At 40.1% G+C, this 21,599-nt stretch overlaps 1 protein-coding gene across 6 annotated transcripts in view; it reads left to right on the top strand.

The window, feature by feature from the left end:
- nrg2a (neuregulin 2a) overlaps positions 1-17,899 on the top strand; it is a 94,863-nt gene extending 76,964 nt beyond the window's left edge. For 3 of the 6 annotated variants that reach the window (XM_017492565.3, XM_017492570.3, XM_017492569.3), the window contains exons 5-11: positions 2,212-2,270; positions 6,907-6,930; positions 10,953-11,055; positions 11,198-11,333; positions 11,432-11,559; positions 13,155-13,376; positions 14,906-17,899. In XM_017492565.3, the coding sequence (XP_017348054.1) occupies positions 2,212-2,270; positions 6,907-6,930; positions 10,953-11,055; positions 11,198-11,333; positions 11,432-11,559; positions 13,155-13,376; positions 14,906-15,557 (1,324 nt within the window). In that variant the 3' untranslated portion in view covers positions 15,558-17,899. Of the gene's footprint in view, positions 1-1,850; positions 1,928-2,211; positions 2,271-6,906; positions 6,931-10,952; positions 11,056-11,197; positions 11,334-11,431; positions 11,560-13,154; positions 13,377-14,905 lie in introns of all 6 variants that reach the window. The other 3 variants (XM_017492567.3, XM_017492568.3, XM_017492566.3) reach the window with 3 other exon arrangements.
- The last annotated feature ends 3,700 nt before the right edge of the window (positions 17,900-21,599 follow it).

The following is a 21,599-nucleotide window of genomic DNA, read 5'->3' as shown; positions in this document are numbered from 1 at the left end:
TGTATAGGGACGCACATGCATATCTGATTAAGATGGATGAAGCATGGGTCAGAGGTTCAGGATGGAGTATGATAGAGAAGACCTGCTAGCATATGATGAGAGAAAAAAGGAATGACATTTAGTATCAGTGTTGCATGTAGTGTTTGATGAAGTGGACAGGCATCTGTGTAAATATTAGGATCCTGAGAAGTTGCTGGGCAAGCAGACTCACTAGAACATGGGCAAACAAAATGTTTGCACAGATCCAGTATGGACCATCTTGGAAAGATTAGTGTGTATTGTGAACATCTTGTTTTGGTTTGGAGAAGAAAAGGCTGAAGATAGGGGAGTGCAACTCAGGCCCTCACAAGCATGTACGTGTTACTTCTTTGTGTGTGTGTGTGTGTGTGTGTGTGTGTGTGTGTGTGTGTGTGTGTGTGTGTGTGTGTGTGCGTGTGTGTGTGTGTGGTGGCTTGCAGAAACCATAGGTGATGTTCAGGACTAAGAGCTCTTCCTTTGCTCTTGTGGATTCCAGACAGTTCCCTGTTAAATACTAACAGTCCAAGCTCTTAGTATACCAGATTGTGACATGGCTCTAGAACAACTAAGAGAAAGATTTAAAGTTCCATCTTCAGGCTTTTTCACACCCTATAAACTTGCCTTAAAGGCTTTGCATGTAGGTTACATGTCCCGTGTCTCATCTGACTTCAGAGAGCACTGAGATAGTTAATGAAAGGGTCCTGGGAGGGAGCCGCACGGTAAGTGGATCTGCAGCCTCCTCCATGCCGAGCAAGTTGAGCGAAGGAGGTTCGGCAGATCAAGCCATGATTAAAGAGAACATGCTTGCCCTTTATCTTTGTCCTGCACATTGAAGATGTATTCATCAGTGCCGACTGAGTTAGCAAAATTAGCCCTGTGAAAACAATAGCCAAACATGAGTAATGCTCATTATGCACTGATGAGCATTAATTTGTTTACCAGAACAACACCAATACGAATAATTGGCCAATCAAATGCATGAATGGAAATCATGTCAGAATCACAGCTCTGTGTTTGACATGAGCACACATTGGCTCACAACTAGCTTAGAAGTCTTGCCAGCAAATGTTGACATACTGCATAATTCCAAATTTTACATTCTGCACATTACCAATCAGGGCTTGAAATGAAGCACTTTCTTGCTCACCAGCCACCATTCATATGGTTAACTGTTTTCTGAATCCAGGAGCCTGCCTGGTATTTTAAACTTCCAAGATACAAGATACAATTTGCAGATACATGTTAAGCACTTCAGTTCATGATCAAACATGAGAATGGTAGAAAAAATGTGATCTCAGTGAATTTGACTGTGGCCTGGTTGTTGTTGCCAGACGAGGTGACATTTTTTTTCAATCGTCAACTGTCCAGTTTTGGTGAGCCTGTGCCCACTGCAGGCTCAGATTCCTGTTCTTGGCTGAAAGGAGAGAAACCTGATGCTGTGTTCTGCTGGTTTAGCCCAGCCACCTCAGGGTTTGACGTTTTGTGCTTTTCTGCTCACCACAGTTGTAAAGTCACTGAGATCACATTTTCCCCATTCTGATGTTTAATGTGAACAGCAACTGAAGTGCTTGACCTGTAGGGTTCCTATTAAAGTGGCTGGTGAGAGGTATTTACCACCAACATGAATAGTAAATTAATGGCATTACCAGCGAGTGCCAAACTTACCAGCATTTAGCAGATAACAGGTGTTCATTTCAAGCCCTGATTACATTGCATAGTGAGCAAATAATAGCCAACATATTGATTCAGTGTGCAAGATCAACCAGATGAAGTCAAGAATGCGTAATGTATATGTGTTATTATGTCATCTTGTCCCCCTCTCCTCCCCCCAGATGTCCGAGTGGATACTTCGGGCCGCGGTGCTTGCAACCGGAGCCCCTTCGGCTGCGCATGCCCAAACCTAGTGAAAGTATGTTGACTTGAGAAGCGCAGCTTCACACAGAGGACCGGTGTCCCGCTGTCACCACTTCTGTGTCCCTCCTGTCCTGTGTCCCAGAGGTGTTGACAGTGGGATGCTTTGGCCTCTGCGGTTCATGGTGCTGCTCTTGTTCTAATTTCATGTTTTCTCTGCTTTCTTCTCTCTTTCTCTCTCTTTTTTTGCACCTCTTTCTGCTGCATTTCTCTTCTCTTTATGTTTTTATTCCTCCCTCCTGTCTCTTTTCTCCTTTCTGTGGTTTTGTTTCCTTCCATCAGGTGTCCAAATGACTTTACTGGCGATCGCTGTCAAACCTACGTTATGGCCAGTTTCTACCGTATGTCCATTTCTTCTTCTGTCTGTCAGTTCTGCATGCAGGAGCTGCTGTGTTATGAGCTCCTTGTTACGCTCTAATGGTGGATGCTCTGCTACTCGTTCTAACAGACGCAGTCAGTTGTGTTATCCCATTCCCTGACCGATTGACCCTCCATGTATCACCTTTTACTGATAGATTTCCCATTTTAAAAAAATTTAAAATCATATAATTAGTTAACAGTATAAATCATACGCATGGTACTTAGTATGACTGCATGTTTTTCATTAAAGGAGAATCATATACTTTCATGCTAAGCCATTATTAGATTACTAATTGGTGTTGTGTATGCAGTTCTGAAAATATATATGTAACCAAGAAATTGCACCATTGCATCTTAAAATACATTAAAACAAATAACAAGTACTAACTATATATTAAATACATGTATAAATACATTCTGTGTGAGATCAAACTGCAAAAAAATATATATAATATATAAATATAATATATAAGTATCTGGACAGCTTATGCATAATATATAGATATTGCACCTGAACTTTTACCTTGATTAAAGAAATACTCCACCATTTCTTCAAGTTGATCCTTATCTGCTGCTTTTGTAAGGTATATACAGTTACCCCTAAGAAAAATTTCAACACTTAGAACACTTAGAATTTCAACACAATAGAACATCTGACTAAAAATTCAGAATAGGATGAGATAGGCATAAAATAAAGATTTCTGTTCTTACGTAATGTTATTTAACTTTCCAACTGTAGAGCAATACAATAAAATAAAATTAAAAAATGAATAAATAAATAAAATAAAGCATTTGTGGTTACTTACACTTTCCCAAAAGTAGTAAGTAGTCCCATGTGAAAGGAATCATTAAAACAATAAAACATGACAGTGTATGCTGTTATAGAAAAATAATCAAATGGGATGGAATGATATAGCGTGAGTCACCGATACCACTCGCCAAATTTTTTTTCTCTCTCTCTTGAAGTTAATATGACCAGAAAAAAAGCAGCTTGTTATGTTATCTATTATAGTAAGTACAAAGTCCTCTGTTCTAAAGACTTTCCTATGTAGGAACAGCTTTACCTCTGACTGTTATAAAGTATATACACAGGAGATGCCATGCAAAAATGCTAAATAATTTCCTCCTCACAGAAAACGTCACCATATCACCAATTACATTCATATTTCAAATCTGTTGATAAAGTCCCTGTGTACTACTGTGTGCTATTATAATAAATTAATTAACACCTTCTAACACCAATCAGATATGAGAATTCAGCAGCCCTGTGGTATAAATAGGTCTAAATCTTCATTTGAAAACAGCTTTAACTGAATGGTTGAAGGAATGTGTTCTACAAAAATGTTTTGCATTAATGTTTATTGATAGAATTTGTCACCTAAGACGCCCCTTAATTGAGTTTTGAGTAAACAGGTAGATAGTGATTCTTCACTGAATTGTTTGCCTAAGCTGTAAAGAAGACTTTGTGACAGAATTAACAGTAGTTCATTAACAGTGTACAACACTAGAGTGTTTTCCACACAGCCACCCACTGTGAAAACCAATAACAGCATGTCATAATCCTCAGACTCGAAGAAGAATACTCATCAAATGTGCATGACTGGAACCCAAGTATAATCATGTCCTATGGTTCAACCATCATCTTGTTCAGACTTGAATACTAGACCAAATGTTTCTGATTAATTTAAGCGAACATGCCAGTGTTGTTACGGCCATGACATCCATACGCAAAGCGCTTTGTAGAAGCGTTTTGAATTTGTGGTCGTCATCAATTGAAAGACAGGACAGTCAGGTATTGTGGATTTTAAAAAATGCAAAGTAACCAAGCTTTCCTACCATTCCACTGTATAAGGAAGCTCATTTGTGTGGAATACACCATTGGAGTTCTTTTTATTCATATAAGCTTCCCTTCAGGGGAAAATCTCATAGAAACCCTCTTACCCCCCTCTTCCCCCTCCAGTTCCTAGACCATCCCCCTAATTACAGAGATAGTAAATAGTATCTCTTCCCTGAGGTAACATGCTTTAACTCCAATACACACCAGTATTCCTTTCTTACATGTCCATCAACTGCAGAATTAGTCCCAGAAGAAGGTGGAGCAGAGGGAGAAATTGGCTTTGACAGTACGTGGCCGTGGGCTATTGGCTCTTACACGAGGCCTATGTTCATACAGAACCATGGCTTTGTGCTCTCATCAGCGTTGCTATGCTGGCACTGTTTACCTTTCAACATGACCCCGGTGTTAACACATGCTTATTTGCAAGAGGACAGCAGATAAATCACGTCAGGATGGATGTAAACAAACCTTCGAGGATGAGGAGCTTACAGGATTTCCTCTCCAAATAAAAGAATAAAGGAGTTATAATTTATGAATTGACATCGAGGAGGCACTCAAAATGGCACACAGCGAATGGTATAATTTGACATGGGGCCTATTAACATGTCAGGTTATGTCGATGTGGGATTTATAAAAGCAGAATGGTTACCTTTGTTCAGGTCACCTATCAAGTCTTTACACGTTATTTTTTGTTAGTTCATGATCCGTCAAAAGCCAGGTCTTTCTTTTTATGCACAGTTAGGAGGTCTGGAGTGGAAGACCTTGTGGTGTAACAGTGAGAGACATCTTCATGTCTACATTGTTGTTCTGCACCTAAAACACCTCCGTACAGGCCTTCAATGGGTTTAAGAATATCACTGGTGCTGTTGATGCAATCAGATTGAAATCCCTGTGTAATGTGTCTGGCAGTATTTTGAAACATCGGAGATGGGAAAAGAGGATCCTTGCTCTTCGTGTCTAACAGACGAATGACATGAAATCACTTCTATGGAAAGTTCATCATCTTGTATTTACTGTCAGTGACCATGCAGATAATTCTATATGAAAAACACAAGCACTAACATCCTCCTCTGGAAAATCTGCATCACAACTGACATGATTAATTATTCCAGCCTGCCAAGTAGAAAAATCAAGACAGTAAGACTGTCTGGATAACGCCTTGTGGAAGCTTAATTGGCTTCAATCAAATGGACAGAAACAGGTACTCAAGATGGTATAGGTCCACACATTGGTCCAGATGTTGTCATAACAGCTGTGGAAATTTACAGCAGCCTACGTTCATCCATCCTGTTAAGGTGGACAGATGAACTCCTCCCCCAGCCGCCCAGTGGGATGGGACAATAGAAACGGGTGCGCGTTGCTCTGACACATCTGTCATCATCCAATCAACTTCCCCGGTCCAAAAATAGGAAAGCGTGACATCATCACGGAACCATTCGATGTTTGCATGCGAACTCATTTGCCGTAACAATGCTGTGCAATACTTTACAATACTATGCTTTATAGAATATTTAATTAAATATTCACATGCAACGAATTTGGATTGTACTATGACCACAGAAAATGCTCATTTCTGATTGGCTACAGGTATTCTTACATTGGGACACTGCTAACATTTGAAACTGAAATGGAATTGGATTTCACCCAATATCTTGCAAACTAGTGGAGGTGGAATGGTATAAGTTCAGCGGAAGCTTACCAATGTTAATCAGTAACAAATATCCAGTAAAAAAAAAGTTTTTTTGGTCATAATAACTTTGTGCAACTTCACACTTTAAAATAAGTCTACATTAAATCAATTGTAATGGTGCACTGGCACTGGCAGGTTTTGAAGGCAGGCTTTATAGTCATAGTGTATGTTATGGGATTTTTAAACAGAGTACACACTTATCCAGGAAGTCCATGTGGGATAATATTGTGCAACTCGCATTCTTACAGTTAAACTAAGATGAAGAATAAGATGTATACGGTAGTTGTATACTTTGTAAACTTTGCAATCTATCCTGATTGTAACAGTGGATATTGTGCTCTTCCAATTGTGGTAAACATAATATAAATCATACCTGTTTTTGATCAAGCACAGCATTACACACTAAGCAACAAACTGAAACCCAAATATTTCTGAGAATTTCTGAGTTATGCAGTTAACTATGTACAGCAACTGTAACAGCATGTTCTCATTAATAGATAACAGTGTTCTAAATATTCGCCGCAAGTAACGATTAACATTTAACTCTAAAAAAAAATTTTAAAAATGTAAAAAATCAGCCAAATGGTTCATGTCTATAAATGTATGTAATATCTGTAATTGTGCATCAGAAGGTAAGATTGTTAAGTTGTAAAATTTATGCATATTAATTCATTCATGCATCCCTGAATTCTTCTTGTATACAAATACAGTTTAATTTCTCTGTCATTAATATGACATTAACGATTAATCACACATAAAATAATAAATTAATCTTACAGTTCTTCCTACAATAACATAATAAACCTTATGACAATTCCCTCTATTTCCTACCTGTTAATCTAGAAGTGCTTTTTAGCCTATAGGGAAGTGTATGGCATGCCTGCATGCTCCAGCATGCTCTAACAGCTCGCTGTTGACATAATATTCTGGTGCTTATACGTGCACTCGGCTACAACATTGTTTCTTTCTTACTGCCTGACTCACCCTTCTCACGCCACTCATGCAATGCACATGTGTTGGAATATCCTTCTCTTAAACTTTGTTCTGTTGTGTTTTTCTCCCTCTACCTATCACCTTCCTGTCATGGCAGAGTCTCTTGGGATTGAATTTATGGGTATGGAACAATTCTTCCTTCCTGATTCTCTTCTTAAGTAGATCTGTGTATATCCAGCAGTGTTCGCCAGACCTCCATCTTTCTCAGACATCCACTTTCTCTGCGACGGACTCTAAAACAATTGAACATGTTGATTAACAGATCGATCTGTCTGTCAGCACTTGCTGTGTAGTAATATAACCCCTTTTTCCTAGTGTCAGCATGAGAATCGGTATCTGCAGCCCTCGTTCTGTTGGGGAAAGCACCAAGGGGATTGTAGTGGCTCTTTTAAGAGGACGCAGATGTAACTGTTTACTGCTCTAAATGAAACCGAAGACAATCTTGTTCATGCATGCAGAAAGTGCTGGATCGACATCAGCAGACTGAAGATACTTAAAGTTTTTTCAAGATATTATTTATTTACTGATACTGTAACGTACATATGATTACTATAGATGGGAAACGAACAGGAAACCTGTTTAATGCAAACTGCCTAATAGGAGTCTGTTGTTGAATTTGCTTCGAAAATGTGAGGTCTTGAGTTTTAATAAGCTTTTTATCACTGGGGTAGGTATTGGGGACAGGTTTTGGTATCTATTAGGGGTGTAACACATTACCACTATCTGATTTAAAACCTGGACACACTGGAAATCACTGGAAAAAACAAAGAGGTAGAAATGCTAGTACGTATGCTAGTAGAATTCTGGCTGTGACAATTACTCAACCTCAGCTACATCACTCAGGTTCAAAATTGGTCTCAACTAGAGATGTCTGCATGATTGTTTTTTAATCCAATTTAAGAAGTTACTGGTTTTGTTTGTACCTAACAAATTTAGTTAGTTGTCCTTCCCACAATGCATTATAAACAAACTAGTGGCCTAATTTAAACAACCATGTCCCTGACCAGGACATGCATCGAGTCTCGACCATTTGCCTGAATAGTGAGCCTCCTAATCATATTCGTATCTGTTTAGAACACGTCTTATCTGTTCATTCTGACACACCAAATTACATAACTAGTATCAATGTCACCTCTTCTGTGTTTACGAGTCTATGTTGGTAAACACATAACCTCCTGTCTATGAAAGGACAAAGCTTACAAATACCTTTAACTAACATATTCATGGAAACATTCTCCATAAATGTGTTTATACCAACAACTGCCCTTAGAGTTCTTTTTAAAGTGACTTACAAGTAAACATAAAAATGTTCCTTTCTTTTCACAGTTCAAGGAAATATGTAGAATTACTGTCACTTTAAGGTATTCCTAGAAATTTGGCTGGAAAAAAAAACAACCCAACAGTGTTCCTTTGAATAAAAACATGGCATAAATAAACAGTTTTTTGGCGATAGTATCCCAAGTTTGTTTCTCCTCTATTTGGAGAAGTGTGCGTAAGTTCTAAGCTGACCACCTGCGGCCTTTTTGATCGTCCTGCTCTTAGGTCAGTATGACTCGGGGGATTTACGCAAACCTTGACAACCTGCTATTTACCTTTTAGTAAACAAGAGGACATCTTCAAGTGAATTTGTTTGGGTAGTAGGGCTAAAAGCGTAATTATGATCCACCTGGCTAGTTCAGACCCAAGCTGTGTCACCTGCTAGTCATCCCCACTCACGCACATACACTTATCAAAGCTTCCATAGTCCGCGAGTGATTATGCTGTCAGACGTCATCCGTTTTAAACGACAGTCTTGTTTACCAAACACCAGATGAAATGGTGTTTTGATGTGGAACTGGATGCTGGGTCATGGCAGGGGACACGATAATGAGCAGTCGAGGTAATGGAAAATTTTCCCAGCTCTCATAAAGATTGTTCATAAAAAAAAAAACGTGGACGAGTGCTGCAGATAATAGCCTGTTCTCCTTATTTTGGGGCATAACTGTTGGATTTCCAGCAATGTATGTCCTTTCCACTCTTCATTACCTTTGGTTTTACTATCTTCCGTAACTTTCTCTGCCCTCTACCCTCATGTTTTCCTGTCTCTGTGCCTTTTGTCATGTGCTTCGTTCGAAAATTGGACACCGTCTATGTTTTTGTTTTGCTGTTCTTGGTTTTAAGTCATTGAAATTTACTCTCTCTGTTGTAAATAGCATGCCAGTCTCCATTTGTCCACTGTTTACATTGGTGTTTATATGTTTTATAGATTCGCCTGCTTTCTTTTACCAACGCCCCTTGTTTCTCTTGGAAATTACCTGTTCAGTGATGTGTATAAACTCCTACTTGAGTGGAGTTTAGAAGTCCAAAAAAAAAAAGTGCATATACACCCGGCTCTCGCTGTCACAGAGCCCTGTTTAGAAAAAAAATTATTACTCTCACTATTTTCAATCTGCAGCCAAGGTTGCCAGATTGGATTAACTCAATGTCACAATGTAGAATGATGGATTAAAACACAGCCTAGACTCTGACTTGACCAAAGTACTATCAGATAAATGTTATTTTCCATTGAATACAAAATAAATATTAGCCTGGTCTGTAGTATGAAGCATGTCACAGCTGGATCATTTCGTTATGAATTATTATAAGCCTTCCTTAGCTGTATAGATCCTCCTTTGATAAAATCCATGTGGCTGTTCAAAGGAACAGTTCCAAGGGAAACACAAAAGGCTATTTTTTTTCTTGTTTCTTTCTTGTTTCTTTTCTGATTCGATCATTCGGCATGCTTTAAGGAGAGTGCATTTTGTTCTCCTGAATTTGAATTGCAGTTGATGTTTATTTGCTGCAATAGTAAAAAGCTGTAATTAACCTCACCACCGAGAGTCCCAACCTGCGCCTCTGATTGCATATGTTCCATTATGTAACGTTCCATCAGGTAGCACAGCCTGCATTGCATAGTCATCTGTATTTGTGCTGGTGGATCTCCACTGGTCCCCCAGCATAAAGCAGGCTGTGCTGTGAATTAATCTGAAATGCAATGCCCTCCAGTGGACGGAAACATCTATGGAATCAGGGAGGCAGGTTCAACAGGGCCTGCAGGGATTCCCTTTTAGCGCAGTGTGATCCATCCTCACATCCATGGTAATGATGTGCGTATGGCTCACCCAAGCATTTTCCACTGCTGAGCTGGCCCATTACAGAGAAAAGAGGAAGGCTCGGGGATGTCCCATAGCTGTAATTAACTCTTATCCTCATGTGGCTAATGAGTGTGCGGATCTCGACTCCACTGCAGAACCTGAGTCATACTCCGTGCCTACCCACACTAGGTGCACACTATGGCCTTGCTGTAGTAGTGAGAATGCAGGAGCTGTGTAGGGCTAGATCTGGGCAATATGATATCATATATCAAGATAAACTTGCTTTTATGGGAATTTCGCTGGTGCGTTTGACCATATTTTGCATCAGTGAACATCTCTAACCATATCCATTATTGCGGTAAAAAGTTCCTGATTGGACATTTAATTTGAATCTATATTGATACCATTTGATTTTTTTTTTCTTTCAAAGGTGTTATTTGTCATTTTTAAATGTTTATATACTGTAGACCTATAATAATCATCAGTCAACTATAATAATAATAAACATTTTAAAGTTAACTTCTAATTAACAATATTTTTTTATATAATCAGACCTTTTTAGATTTTAGCTTTGGAGTCTTTTCAAGCAACTTTTGACATTTTAACGGCCTGGAAATAAGCTCCACCCCCAGCCAGATGTGTAAGAGCTGCTATAAAAGGCAACTCATGAGGCATACACAGTTTTAACAGAGTGTAAGGTTAAGTAGAGGAAAGGGTAACCTGTAAACTGTTTCTTTATTTTTTCTGTGTTAGTAGAAGCATGTAGCAACATATAACTGAAAGATATAACTGAAAGCATATATTGTTTTTAATATGCTGTTTTGCTAGAACCTAAGAACCATGATACGTATGGTTGAGTATCGTGATACGATATTTTTACCATATCACCCATCCCTCCCAATGAGTTATGATTTCTCAGTGCAGCAGTGGAAAATGTTTAGGAGGATGTGAGGAGGTTGATCTGACATGCTGACGATGAGACACTGACGGTTGTCTGCTTGTGTATGTGGGTGTGTCTGGTGTGGTACAGAGGCAGAGGAGCTCTATCAGAAGAGAGTCCTGACAATCACAGGCATCTGCCTGACTCTGTTGGTAGTGGGCATCGTATGCGTGGTGGCCTACTGCAAAACCAAGTAAGTACACAGTGATTACTCTTGCCATAAGCTTCTTTGGGTTTCAGTGGCCTTTATCCTGTAGCGTTCTTCACTATGGAGTGTGATGTGGTGAATGTGACTCTGGGTCAGTGTCTGAAAGAGTGACGCTGCCTCACTATAGCCTCCCCCCTAGGAAACAGAGGAAGAAGATGCACAATCACCTGAGGCAGAACATGTGTCTGGATCACCCCAATCGCAGCCTGGCCAATGGACCCAACCACCCAGGTCCCTGCCCTGAGGAGATCCCCATGGTGGATGTAGGTTTTTTACAAACACAGTCCGTCATGTCTTTAGATATTTCTAGAACACATTAGTGTCTGGTTTTACGTTGTCTGATAGTGTGCGTCTTTTATAGTATATCTCAAAGAACGTCCCAGCCACCGAAAGAGTTATGAGAAGCGGAATGGAGGCGTCGTTTGTCGGCAGCCATCATTCTTCCAGATCCCACAATTCCTCCACCCGAGCCCACTCCTCCACACACAGGTACAGTCATCACGGTTATGTGTGTGGTTTTGTGTGCATCGTTTTTGAATCATTATTACACAATATATATCTTCACATTACTCCTATTATACACATAGAAGCTAACAAACAGCCATTTTTTATTATTTTCTGGAAGCATTCTGACATTCTTTTTTCAGTCTTTTAAAATCAAGTCAGTAACGTGAGCGAAAAAAAATTTAATCTTCAAATGTGACACATTATGGGTTCACTAATTTCTTACAGTATATTATACTCCAAATCATATTGTAATACCATAATCTACTCATTATGTCCAGACTAGTCACTCTCACACCTTGAAATTAACTTATATGTTAAATAAAGGTCTTTTTGAGGATCAGGTCTGTTTTACACCTACCCAACATTCTTTTCTCTTCCTCCACTGAGGGTCTGACATGGAATTATAGCCTGGAGTCTTCCTTTACACTCACAGCAGTTTAGTGTTTTCCGCTATTGCGTGAATATCTCATGGTCTTTCCTAGGGCTGCACAATAAATCATATTTAAATTCTGTTAAATCACTATTTTTGAATTCCTGAGATAATTACTCATATCTAAACATAATCAGCTAATATTAGACATCAATGTTTATTCACTCTGATGCATTAAATCACAATCTTGCCATTCATGATTTCTGTTGATTTAAGTGGTTAAAGTGGTTATGATTTTAGACATTATACCTCAACGCTGCTGCATTCTCAAATCCGTTGATTAATTTTCTATAACAGCAGCTCTTAAAATAGTGCCAGCTGTAATTCAAATCACAGGTTTATATTAATAATATCTCTGACAAACTCTAATAATATCATTGCTATAGAAATGACTACTTTATAATTCATTAGCTGTTACTACTCCACTAAAAGGAGTCTCTAGTGTCAGCACATTGTTTTCCAACATTACAGATTCTTCAGAATAGTTCCAGTTTCTCTGTAACATGGCAAGCAGAGCCATGTCTTATTAACTTTAAAAGAGAGGAAAATGAGAGGCTAGTGAGGGACCAGCAGTTTTTATAGCTATTGTAATGTAGGTCATAAGAGGAACTAACTTGTTTTGAGGATGCACTGCAACAGTGAACGTAACTATAAACTGATCAAAAAAAAAGTATCGTGTGTCGTTCTTTGAAAATTAGTTATTGCTATGGTATATGATGAATAAAACACTGTCCTGTTATGGAAAAAAATATATTTTGGGGTGTTCAGTCACTTCAGGCTGCATTACCCCGACCTGTTATTGATTATTTTCCTATTATAGCATGCCCTGTCGAGTTCAACCCAGTCTCTTCCCTGTTTCACTTCATATTCATTTAAGTACAGAATTTCCAGTTTGTCTACTATTGTATCATATAAAAATTCTTACGATGGTATTTAACATGTGCATACACACACACATCTAGAAACACATTTATACACACACATATATTAACACAGAAATTCCTAACCACTGTAATACTGGTACTACAATCTTGGTCTATCTAGCCACATTTCCTAAACTGTGGCATTCTTGTATATATCGGATGCCTAAAAGAGAAAAATATTTTCAGTTCATCTGTCTGTATCTTTCTCTCTTTCTGTGCATCAGACATGACGAGAAGACGTGGAGCCTGGAGCGGACAGACAGCGTGCTGTCAGACTGTCCCTCGGGAGTGCTCTCGTCCTCTGTGGGCACCAGTAAGTGCAGCAGTCCGGCGTGCATGGAGGCACGAGCGCGTCGTGCCGCTCACTGCGGCTTCCCTGAGTCCCACCGGCCACCGATGCGCTATGGAGACTCCTTTGACTCGCTCGACTCACCACACAGTGACAGGTGACACTGCCATGCCTATAACAGCACTGTGATTCTAGCAGTTGAAGCAAACACTGTTAATGTATTTCACACATTATAGCACATAGCAAAGATATTGGTGTACGCCGAGAGGTATGTAACTCCGTAGGGTGAGGAGGTACAGGTCAAGCTGAACCCAGATGCACATTAGGCAGCGAAGCTAGGAGCTCTATTTATATTTACATTTACGGCATTTGGCAGACGACTTACACTTATCTCATTTATACAACAGAGCAGTTGAGGGTTAAGGTTCCTGCTCAAGGGCCCAGCTTGACAGTGTTGGGATTTGAACTCACAACCATTTATTTACAGTTATCTCTTGCCTGCTAGCCACCCCCGCCATCAAGCCACAGAGAAAACAGGAGGTTTTATACCGTACGGGGTTCATTAAGTCAACAAGAGCTGAACAACACATTATCTCATGGGTTTTTTTTTTCAAAACCTCTAGTGTATCACCAAATTTACCTCATCTTTCCCTCTTTCCAAATTAGACAACGAAGATCACGTGATAAGGACATTCAAGGAAAATACTCTCCGTATGTGAAAGAAATGACTTGATGCCAAGCAAATTGGCAGGGTTGGTGTGAACAGAGGAGGGGGCTTAAGCGGGAAGCGTAGTTGTCACATGTGCTGTGAGTAGAGTGTAAAACCACACTGCAGTGGCCTGTAGCCACGGCGGTTGTTATTTATGAAAGCATTTACATCTACTCTTGAGACCCTCAACTGCTGGATCTTAATGTTCACGCTGCCATTTTCCTAGAATTAAAGCAAAGATGGGAGAACCTGTTTACACTGCCGCGTAACAAACATCATACAATTTAAACACTGCAAAGGTCACAGAGTTTCTGGTGCGCTACATGCACACACAACACAATAAAAGCCAGAGGCTCATCTTTTAATACTGCTTGTGTTTTGGCAGGGGCACTTCTCGTATTTTCTCTTCATGAAAACATTTGACTCACACTGCATTAAACCAGCACTCAATTCGAGGCGGTAAACTTGTCAAACTTTGTATTTTGATTGGAGCATGTGTACTTAATCTATCAGCTTTTAGTTTATCCTTAAGTGGCAGGGCAAAATGTGTCTACTAAGTAATATACATTCTTCAGTGACACAGTTCATTTGAGTTTAGAATCATGGGGATTGTCTTCTTTTATTATGACTTGTTGCATTAAAGAGCTAGTCAGTGTTTTGACATGCATTAGATGAACACATGCACATTAAGTAACACCGACAAAACCCACCTCCGTAAGATGAAATGCCTGAATGCTGGTGCAAGAGGGGGAGTTTACTGAAATAATAATTATTGATAAGCAAGTAAGCAAACCTCCTTCTTTTGATTGGTTGGATGTGTGAGGGTTACAGCAATTGGGGTTTTTTTTTCTCCTTCCCATTTACAGAGTTGTTCTTTTAAACAGGGACTTATATGGGAGTCAGTTAAACCTACCATGTATATTCAGAATATCTTTGTTCACTCCATACTCTCCCTCACTCTGTCTCTCTTCTTTCAGGTACGTGTCAGCCTTGACCACGCCAGCGCGCTTGTCTCCAGTGGACTTCCATTACTCACTGCCTCCACAGGTGCCTACCTTCCAGATCACGTCTCCCAACGCCAACCACGCCATGTCTCTGCCTCCAGCCGCCCGCTCCCCCTACCCACCCAAGGAGGACCAGCCGCTGCTTCTCTGCTACCAGCTGCCTCTGCACGAGGCCCAGCACCATGAGCCCTACCAGCAGCGGATACAACAGCAGCGGGCACGCTCCTACCTGCAGGACAGTGCAGGCAGCCTGCCTTCCAGTCCGTACCGGCGGGCCCAGGACGACGATGAGTATGAGAGCACGCAGGAGTTCCCACCCTCACTGGAGCAACCAAAGAGAAGCAACGGACGCTGGCACAGGTCCAGACTGAACGGGCACGTGGCACCACAGGGCTACCGGCCGCCCCGGGACTTGGGTTCGCGCAGCTGCCTGTCGGACAGTGAGTCGGAGGAGGGCGAGGAGGGCGAGAGCACGCCCTTCCTCAGCATGCAGAACATAAACACACCCGAGCCCTCAGCCATCTACAGGCCCGCGCTGCCCACACACACACGGACTTCCCACACACAGAGCAGACATACACAGCAGCAGCACGCGCGCTCCAAACCGGACAGAGCTGCCCACTAAAGACACAGTCCACCTACCCACCTGCAAAATCTGTATACCTATAGACCTGCACCTATAAAAAATATTTTTTATTTTATATAACTAACAGATATTCTAAACAAATGAAATATTTATTTTCATTTTAGCAAAAAAAGTTGTCTACTAGTTAACAGCAAAGACTTTTTTTATAGGGAAAACTCTATTTATATGTACATTTTGATTTACAGCATAAAAGAGACGTGCCAATTTTTTCACAACTTAAAGAAATAGAATAATATTGTGGTGCCTTTTGCTGTATGCCGATGCCAGAGGGCCAGTGGAGTTTTTGTAGCCTTTCTTATAAGGACGCCTCATTTTTTATACACACTCTTTCGTTGTCTCTTTTTTGGCCTTTTGTTTTCCTTATCCTTGTGTTCTTTTGGGAGCTGACCCAACCATTTGAGCAGTGACATTTCCTCCCCCTTTCACATCATGCAATATAAACCGCTCTTAAGGTGTATGTTTACAAGAATATAATTCACATGTTTAATGATTATGTTGCTTTCCTAACAGGAACTTAATGACAAATGCAACTGGGACAGGGGCTCTTTTTTTTTCCCAATGAAACGGAAGGAAAGTATGTGGTGTGCATTCAGATGTCCAACTGAGTGTGTGTAGATGTGCTGCACACCAATGTAAAGTGTGTGAGCAGAAGGAGGGAGATGTCTAATTTTCCAGACTATTGTCTATTTATCAGACTTCTCACTACTGAATCAAGGGTCACAAGCTTGTTATGATGTGAGAGGTAGAAACTCGTCCAGCTGTAGCAGATGTGGAGGTTTTGTTGACGGTTTAGTCATTAGAGAGCCTCCACACTCCAATCCTCTCTTCCCAAACAGTCCTGTTCCACTCTCTCTCATTCTGTCTATCCTGTCCTTCTAGTGAGACTGATATAGAGATGTTTAATAAGTCCATTGATGAATTTTAGAGGTAATGACTAAAGCAGATCATGACACATTTCTTCCATTACAAGAAACATGAAAAATAGGAAAATATCATTCATAAGGTCTTTTTTTTTTCAAGAATGAAAGAGAGAGTGGTGAACAGCCACGTAGTGTCTCAGGACAACCCCTTCTCACACTTCCTCCCTCTATCACAGGACTGAAGTAAAAGGAGAACCCTTGCAGGCTTATGAATGTATAAGCTCCCTCTTCCATCCCCATACATGCTGGGAATCTCATCATAACACACACACACATGCACACACACATACACACAAGACAAGACAAATAGCTGTGAAACTTCCTTGGGGCCATAAAAATATGCCAAAATATGCAAGCTTTATATTTTACCATTTGTTTTCTGAACAAACCATAGTGCATTGTGTGAAAACTGTGACGCTTGATTTGAGTTTGGTGTGCTTGAGTTGAGCTCCCCTTAATTCCAATGAATCAGACCACCAAACCATGACACATTACACACGACAGCCATCTCCGAGTCCACACAAGACCAAACACCAGACAGCTCTAGTCCTGCATGAGTCCGTCGATCAGGACGTTCATAACGTCGGTCATCTTATAGAAGTTCCTGAACACTTACTCATGCTAAAATTGGCCATGATGTCTCTGGAAAGTAAATCTGAAGATTTTGATGTCAAATGTGAAGGAACACATCATTGGCATAGACAATTCAGGAAATCCAGAGAATGGAGGAACGTAATGACAACTAAAACATTGTGATTAGATGAGCAAAGGGAAAGAAAAAAAATCGATTTAAAAACTAGATCCTTAAATGTTTTTCTTGCTCCATTGTGGTGGCATAAAGAACTATAGATACTACTAAACATATAAATATAAATTTATAATTTTTTCTTGCACTTCAACGACCAGAGTTTGTCTTCTGTTTACTCCCTGCCCTGGTGTTTTGGATCCTGTTTGTATGTTTGAGAAATGCAAAACCAGACAGTGCTTCTCTAGTTAGTTTTAAATGTGATATCCCTTTCCTCTTCCTCTTCCTTCTCCACCTCTTCCTCCAAAAAAGCCCCACTAGACTATGACAGTTCCTACCGTTTCTTCCTTTTGCGTTTCCTCCTCGCTTGAGAAGTTTGAACACCTCTCCTCTGCATGTCCTTGTGGTCAAGGTTAAATGGGTGCATGGTAAAAAGCAGCAGATGATTTTATTTCCCTCCAAGTCAGTGAAAGTGTATTTCATTTAATATTCAGCAATAAAAAAAACAAGAGAATCTTTCTCCCCCCATGTCAATTCTTGGAATATGCTAGGAAAAAAAAGAGAAATACATGCCAGGTTGTCTTAGATTGTAAAATAAAAATTGAATCCACGTCTTCACATTGAAAAAAATAAATAAATCCTTCGTATCATTTCAACTTGTGCGCATATATGTGCAACGCTGCTGTGTGTGATTTGTCCATGCGATACTTTTACAACTACAGATTTTACAGGACTGTTCATTCGTTTACAGATCACCAGTGTACTACCGTAGTAATGGGAAAATGAGCCTGTGGTAGCATATACTGTATATATATATATATATATATATATATATATATATATATATATATATATATATATATATATATATATATATAAATCCAACCTACACCTCCAGTACAGTGGTCACATGTACACAAATTTCATGAACACTAAACCTTCCTTTTTTTCTTGAATAAATAGGATAGAAGACAGGTACTCTAAAGATGTACCGCTGAATGTGGAGTCAAATAAATCCATATTAATCATTAGCAGGTGAAAGAGATTTATGTTACATTTATCAACATTTTAATGACCGCAAGAGAGTGTGTGGGAGATCCAGACAGATTGCGGTGGAAACAGACACGGGAGGTCAGAAAGTGTGAACGAGGGAATGTATGTAGCTCCAGCTGTGCACATCTGAGCTGTTGTGTCAAAGAGACAATTCTTCCTGTCTTTGGAGACACTTGCCAAATCATTCATCTGGCTCCTATCGTTAGTAACACTTTCCTTTTTCCTCAGTGATTAACCTGATCAGCCTTGAGGTTTTTGTTTTTGAACCTTTTTTCATACTCTTCGGGCAATCCTGACGAGCCTAAACATGAAACAGATGCCTAATGTTCTAAGCTGCCAAAGCAAGAGTTTAAACAAACTGGTCTACACTGGAGCTTTGGGAGTTATGCAGCATTGAGAGGAATAAGATGTACAAAAAGGCCATGTCATTAGAATTTTTTGAGTGATTAATTATTGGCCTCGTTGCATATTTTGTTATAGATCTGAAGGCATTAATAATTTAATAATGGAAATGGCATTTTCTCATGCAACAACAAACTATCAATGTTTTGAAGCAAGTGTGAGCGCTAATGTTTGCAGACATCATGTTCTGGGTCAACAAATGTTGAAATTAAGTTTAGTTCATCTTTTTTTTTATTATTGTAAAGTGTGTATTTTACAATGACTATCAGGGATGTGAGGGTTTTTTCCCCTTTCAGTAAGATTATAGAGTGTCCCATTACAAAGTCCAGCCTCATAGGAAAAAAATAAGAAACAAACGCTCATTTACATACCTGCTCAATATATCCATCATTGTTCTCAATACACAATTCCAGTGAGTAGAACTATTTGGATTTGTTCTTTCTTGCTTAGATATAATATAGTCTTAAAAATGTAAAAACATATAACAGTAACCCTATAAAGCTGGACTTAAGGGATACCCTGTATAATATAAAACAGGTCTGTGCTTCAGTTTACACCACTCAAATTACAGACCAAAACCAAGCTAGCTAGCTAATTCCAGTTTTTAGATATGTATGGTTACTCAAAAATAGCTCAATTTTTGCTATATTGTGCACGTCAAAGGTTGCTAGCAAACATGACCAATGGTTTTACTGACACAATATATGCTAATAGTTAGTCTAACATTAGCTAGCAATACTGACTGTTATGTAAAGTACAACCCCAATTCCGAAAAAGTTGGTACAGTATGGAAAATGCTAAAATAATAATAATAATAATAATAATAAAGAAAGAAAAAAAAAAAAGAAAGAAAAAGAAAAGAAAAAATAAATAAATAAAAGAGTGATTTGTAAATTTACTTTGAGTTGTATTTAAACAAAAATGTGTAAGTTCAAGGTGATTTACCTAATCAACTGCATAATTTTTTGAAAACAAACATTTATTTTGAAATTGATGCATGCAACACGTTCCAAAAAAGATGGAACAGGGGCAATTTAGGACTAATAGCAATGTGACAAGTTGAAATAAGAAGGTGATGTGAAACAGATGAGGTAATGGTCTAATCATAGTATATAAGGATCCTCCAAAAAAAGGCCTAGTCCTTCAAGAGCAAGGATGGGTTGAGGCTCACCAATCTGCCAACAAACGTGTCAAAAAATAAAATTGAATAAAATTGAGTACAACATTCCCCAAAGGTAAATTGGTAGGATTTTGGGCATTTCACCTTCTATAGTGCACAATATAAAGAAAAGCAGAATGGGAGAAAATTCCGCTTGCTAAACTTAACCAACTGGTATCTTCAGTGCCCCAAAGCTTAATAAGTGTTATTAAAAGAAAAGGTGATATTTACACAGTGGTAAACAGTCAACTGTCCCAACTTGTTTGGAGTGTGTTGCAGTCATCATGTCACGTTTATTATGTAATGAAGGTTAGGATGGATGCAAGTGCAGATAACAGAGAGACAGGCAGACAAATCCAAAACAGGAGACAATAGCGAGGTCAAGAAATAGGCAATGGGTCAGACAATTGGAAAACAGGCATAAACTGGGCAGAAACAAGGTCAAAGAACATGAAACTAAACGAGGAACGCTTGGTACGGTGATAACACTCATATTTCGCCAAGTGCAAAGAGACATAAGGGGTTTAAATGACAAAAACGCAATCGGGGTGAAACACAAGACAGCTGAGAACAATGATGGCACACCTACGGGAAACAACCAATGACAATACAGGGGCGGATACAGGACAAAAACCATAACAAAAACATGTGTAGAACGTAAACAAAGTCAATGTCACTGAAGACTCAAAATCATGCGTTCGCTCAGAGCTCGCGCATCAGGCTCACCCTTCGAACTCGTGCAACGGGCTCATGCTTCGAGTTTGCGCAACGAGCTTGCACAATGAGCTTGCGCTTTGGGTTTCTGAGCACACCGCAATACAGCAGCGCTAGCTCGAGTGGAAATCGTGACAGAACACACTCCCCTCCCCTGGGGGTCCTGGCCCTCTGGGCAAAATGTCTTCAGCTGAACCGGGAGCCTGAGTGGTGTGCTCCACGGGGCAGGAAGGCAGAGCGGCATCCTCAGCGGGGCAGGAAGGCAGAGCGACATCTTCAGCGGAGCAGGAAAGCAGAGCATGTTCCTCCATCGACTCTGCAGGCTGAACTTGGTTGGTTGTGTCAAAAGACTTGGGCGTGAGCAGAACTTGGTTATTCATGTCAGCAGACTCAGTTGTGAGCAGAACTTGGTTGTTCGTTATGTCGGTTTCAGGCATGAGGAGATCTTGGTTGGTCGTGTCAACAGACTCTGGCATGAGCATAACTTGGTTGGTCATGACGTCGGTTTCAGGCATAAGGAGAACTTGGTTGGTCGTATCAACAGACTCTGGCGTGAGCAAAACTTGGTTGGTCGTGAGATGAATTTCAGGCGTGAGCAGAACATTGTTGGTCAGGTTTCAGGCATGAGGGGAACCTGGTTGGCCGTGACGTCGGTTTCAGGCATGAGGAGAACTTTGGTGATCGTGTCAACAGACTCTGGCGTGAGCATAACTTGGTTGGTTGTGACGTCGGCTTCAGGCGTGAGGAAAACTTAGTTGTCCGTGTCAGTGACCTTGGACTGGAACTTGATGTGTGAGGTCGCCTCGTCGACCTCAGACTGGAACTTGGCGTGGAAGATCACATCATTGATCTCAGACTGGAACTTGCCTTTGAAGGTCACATCATCGATCTTTAGCTGGAACTTGGCGTGGGAAGTCGCCTCGTCAACCTCAGACAGGAACACATCTTGGGAGGCCGTCTCTTCGACCTTGGACAGGAACTTGGCGTGAGAGGCCGTTTCTTCAACCTCGGACAGGAACTTGTCTTGA

Source organism: Ictalurus punctatus, chromosome 18 (assembly GCF_001660625.3).
Source record: "Ictalurus punctatus breed USDA103 chromosome 18, Coco_2.0, whole genome shotgun sequence".
Classification (NCBI taxonomy): domain Eukaryota; kingdom Metazoa; phylum Chordata; class Actinopteri; order Siluriformes; family Ictaluridae; genus Ictalurus; species Ictalurus punctatus.
This window is presented reverse-complemented; position numbering and strand designations above follow the sequence as displayed.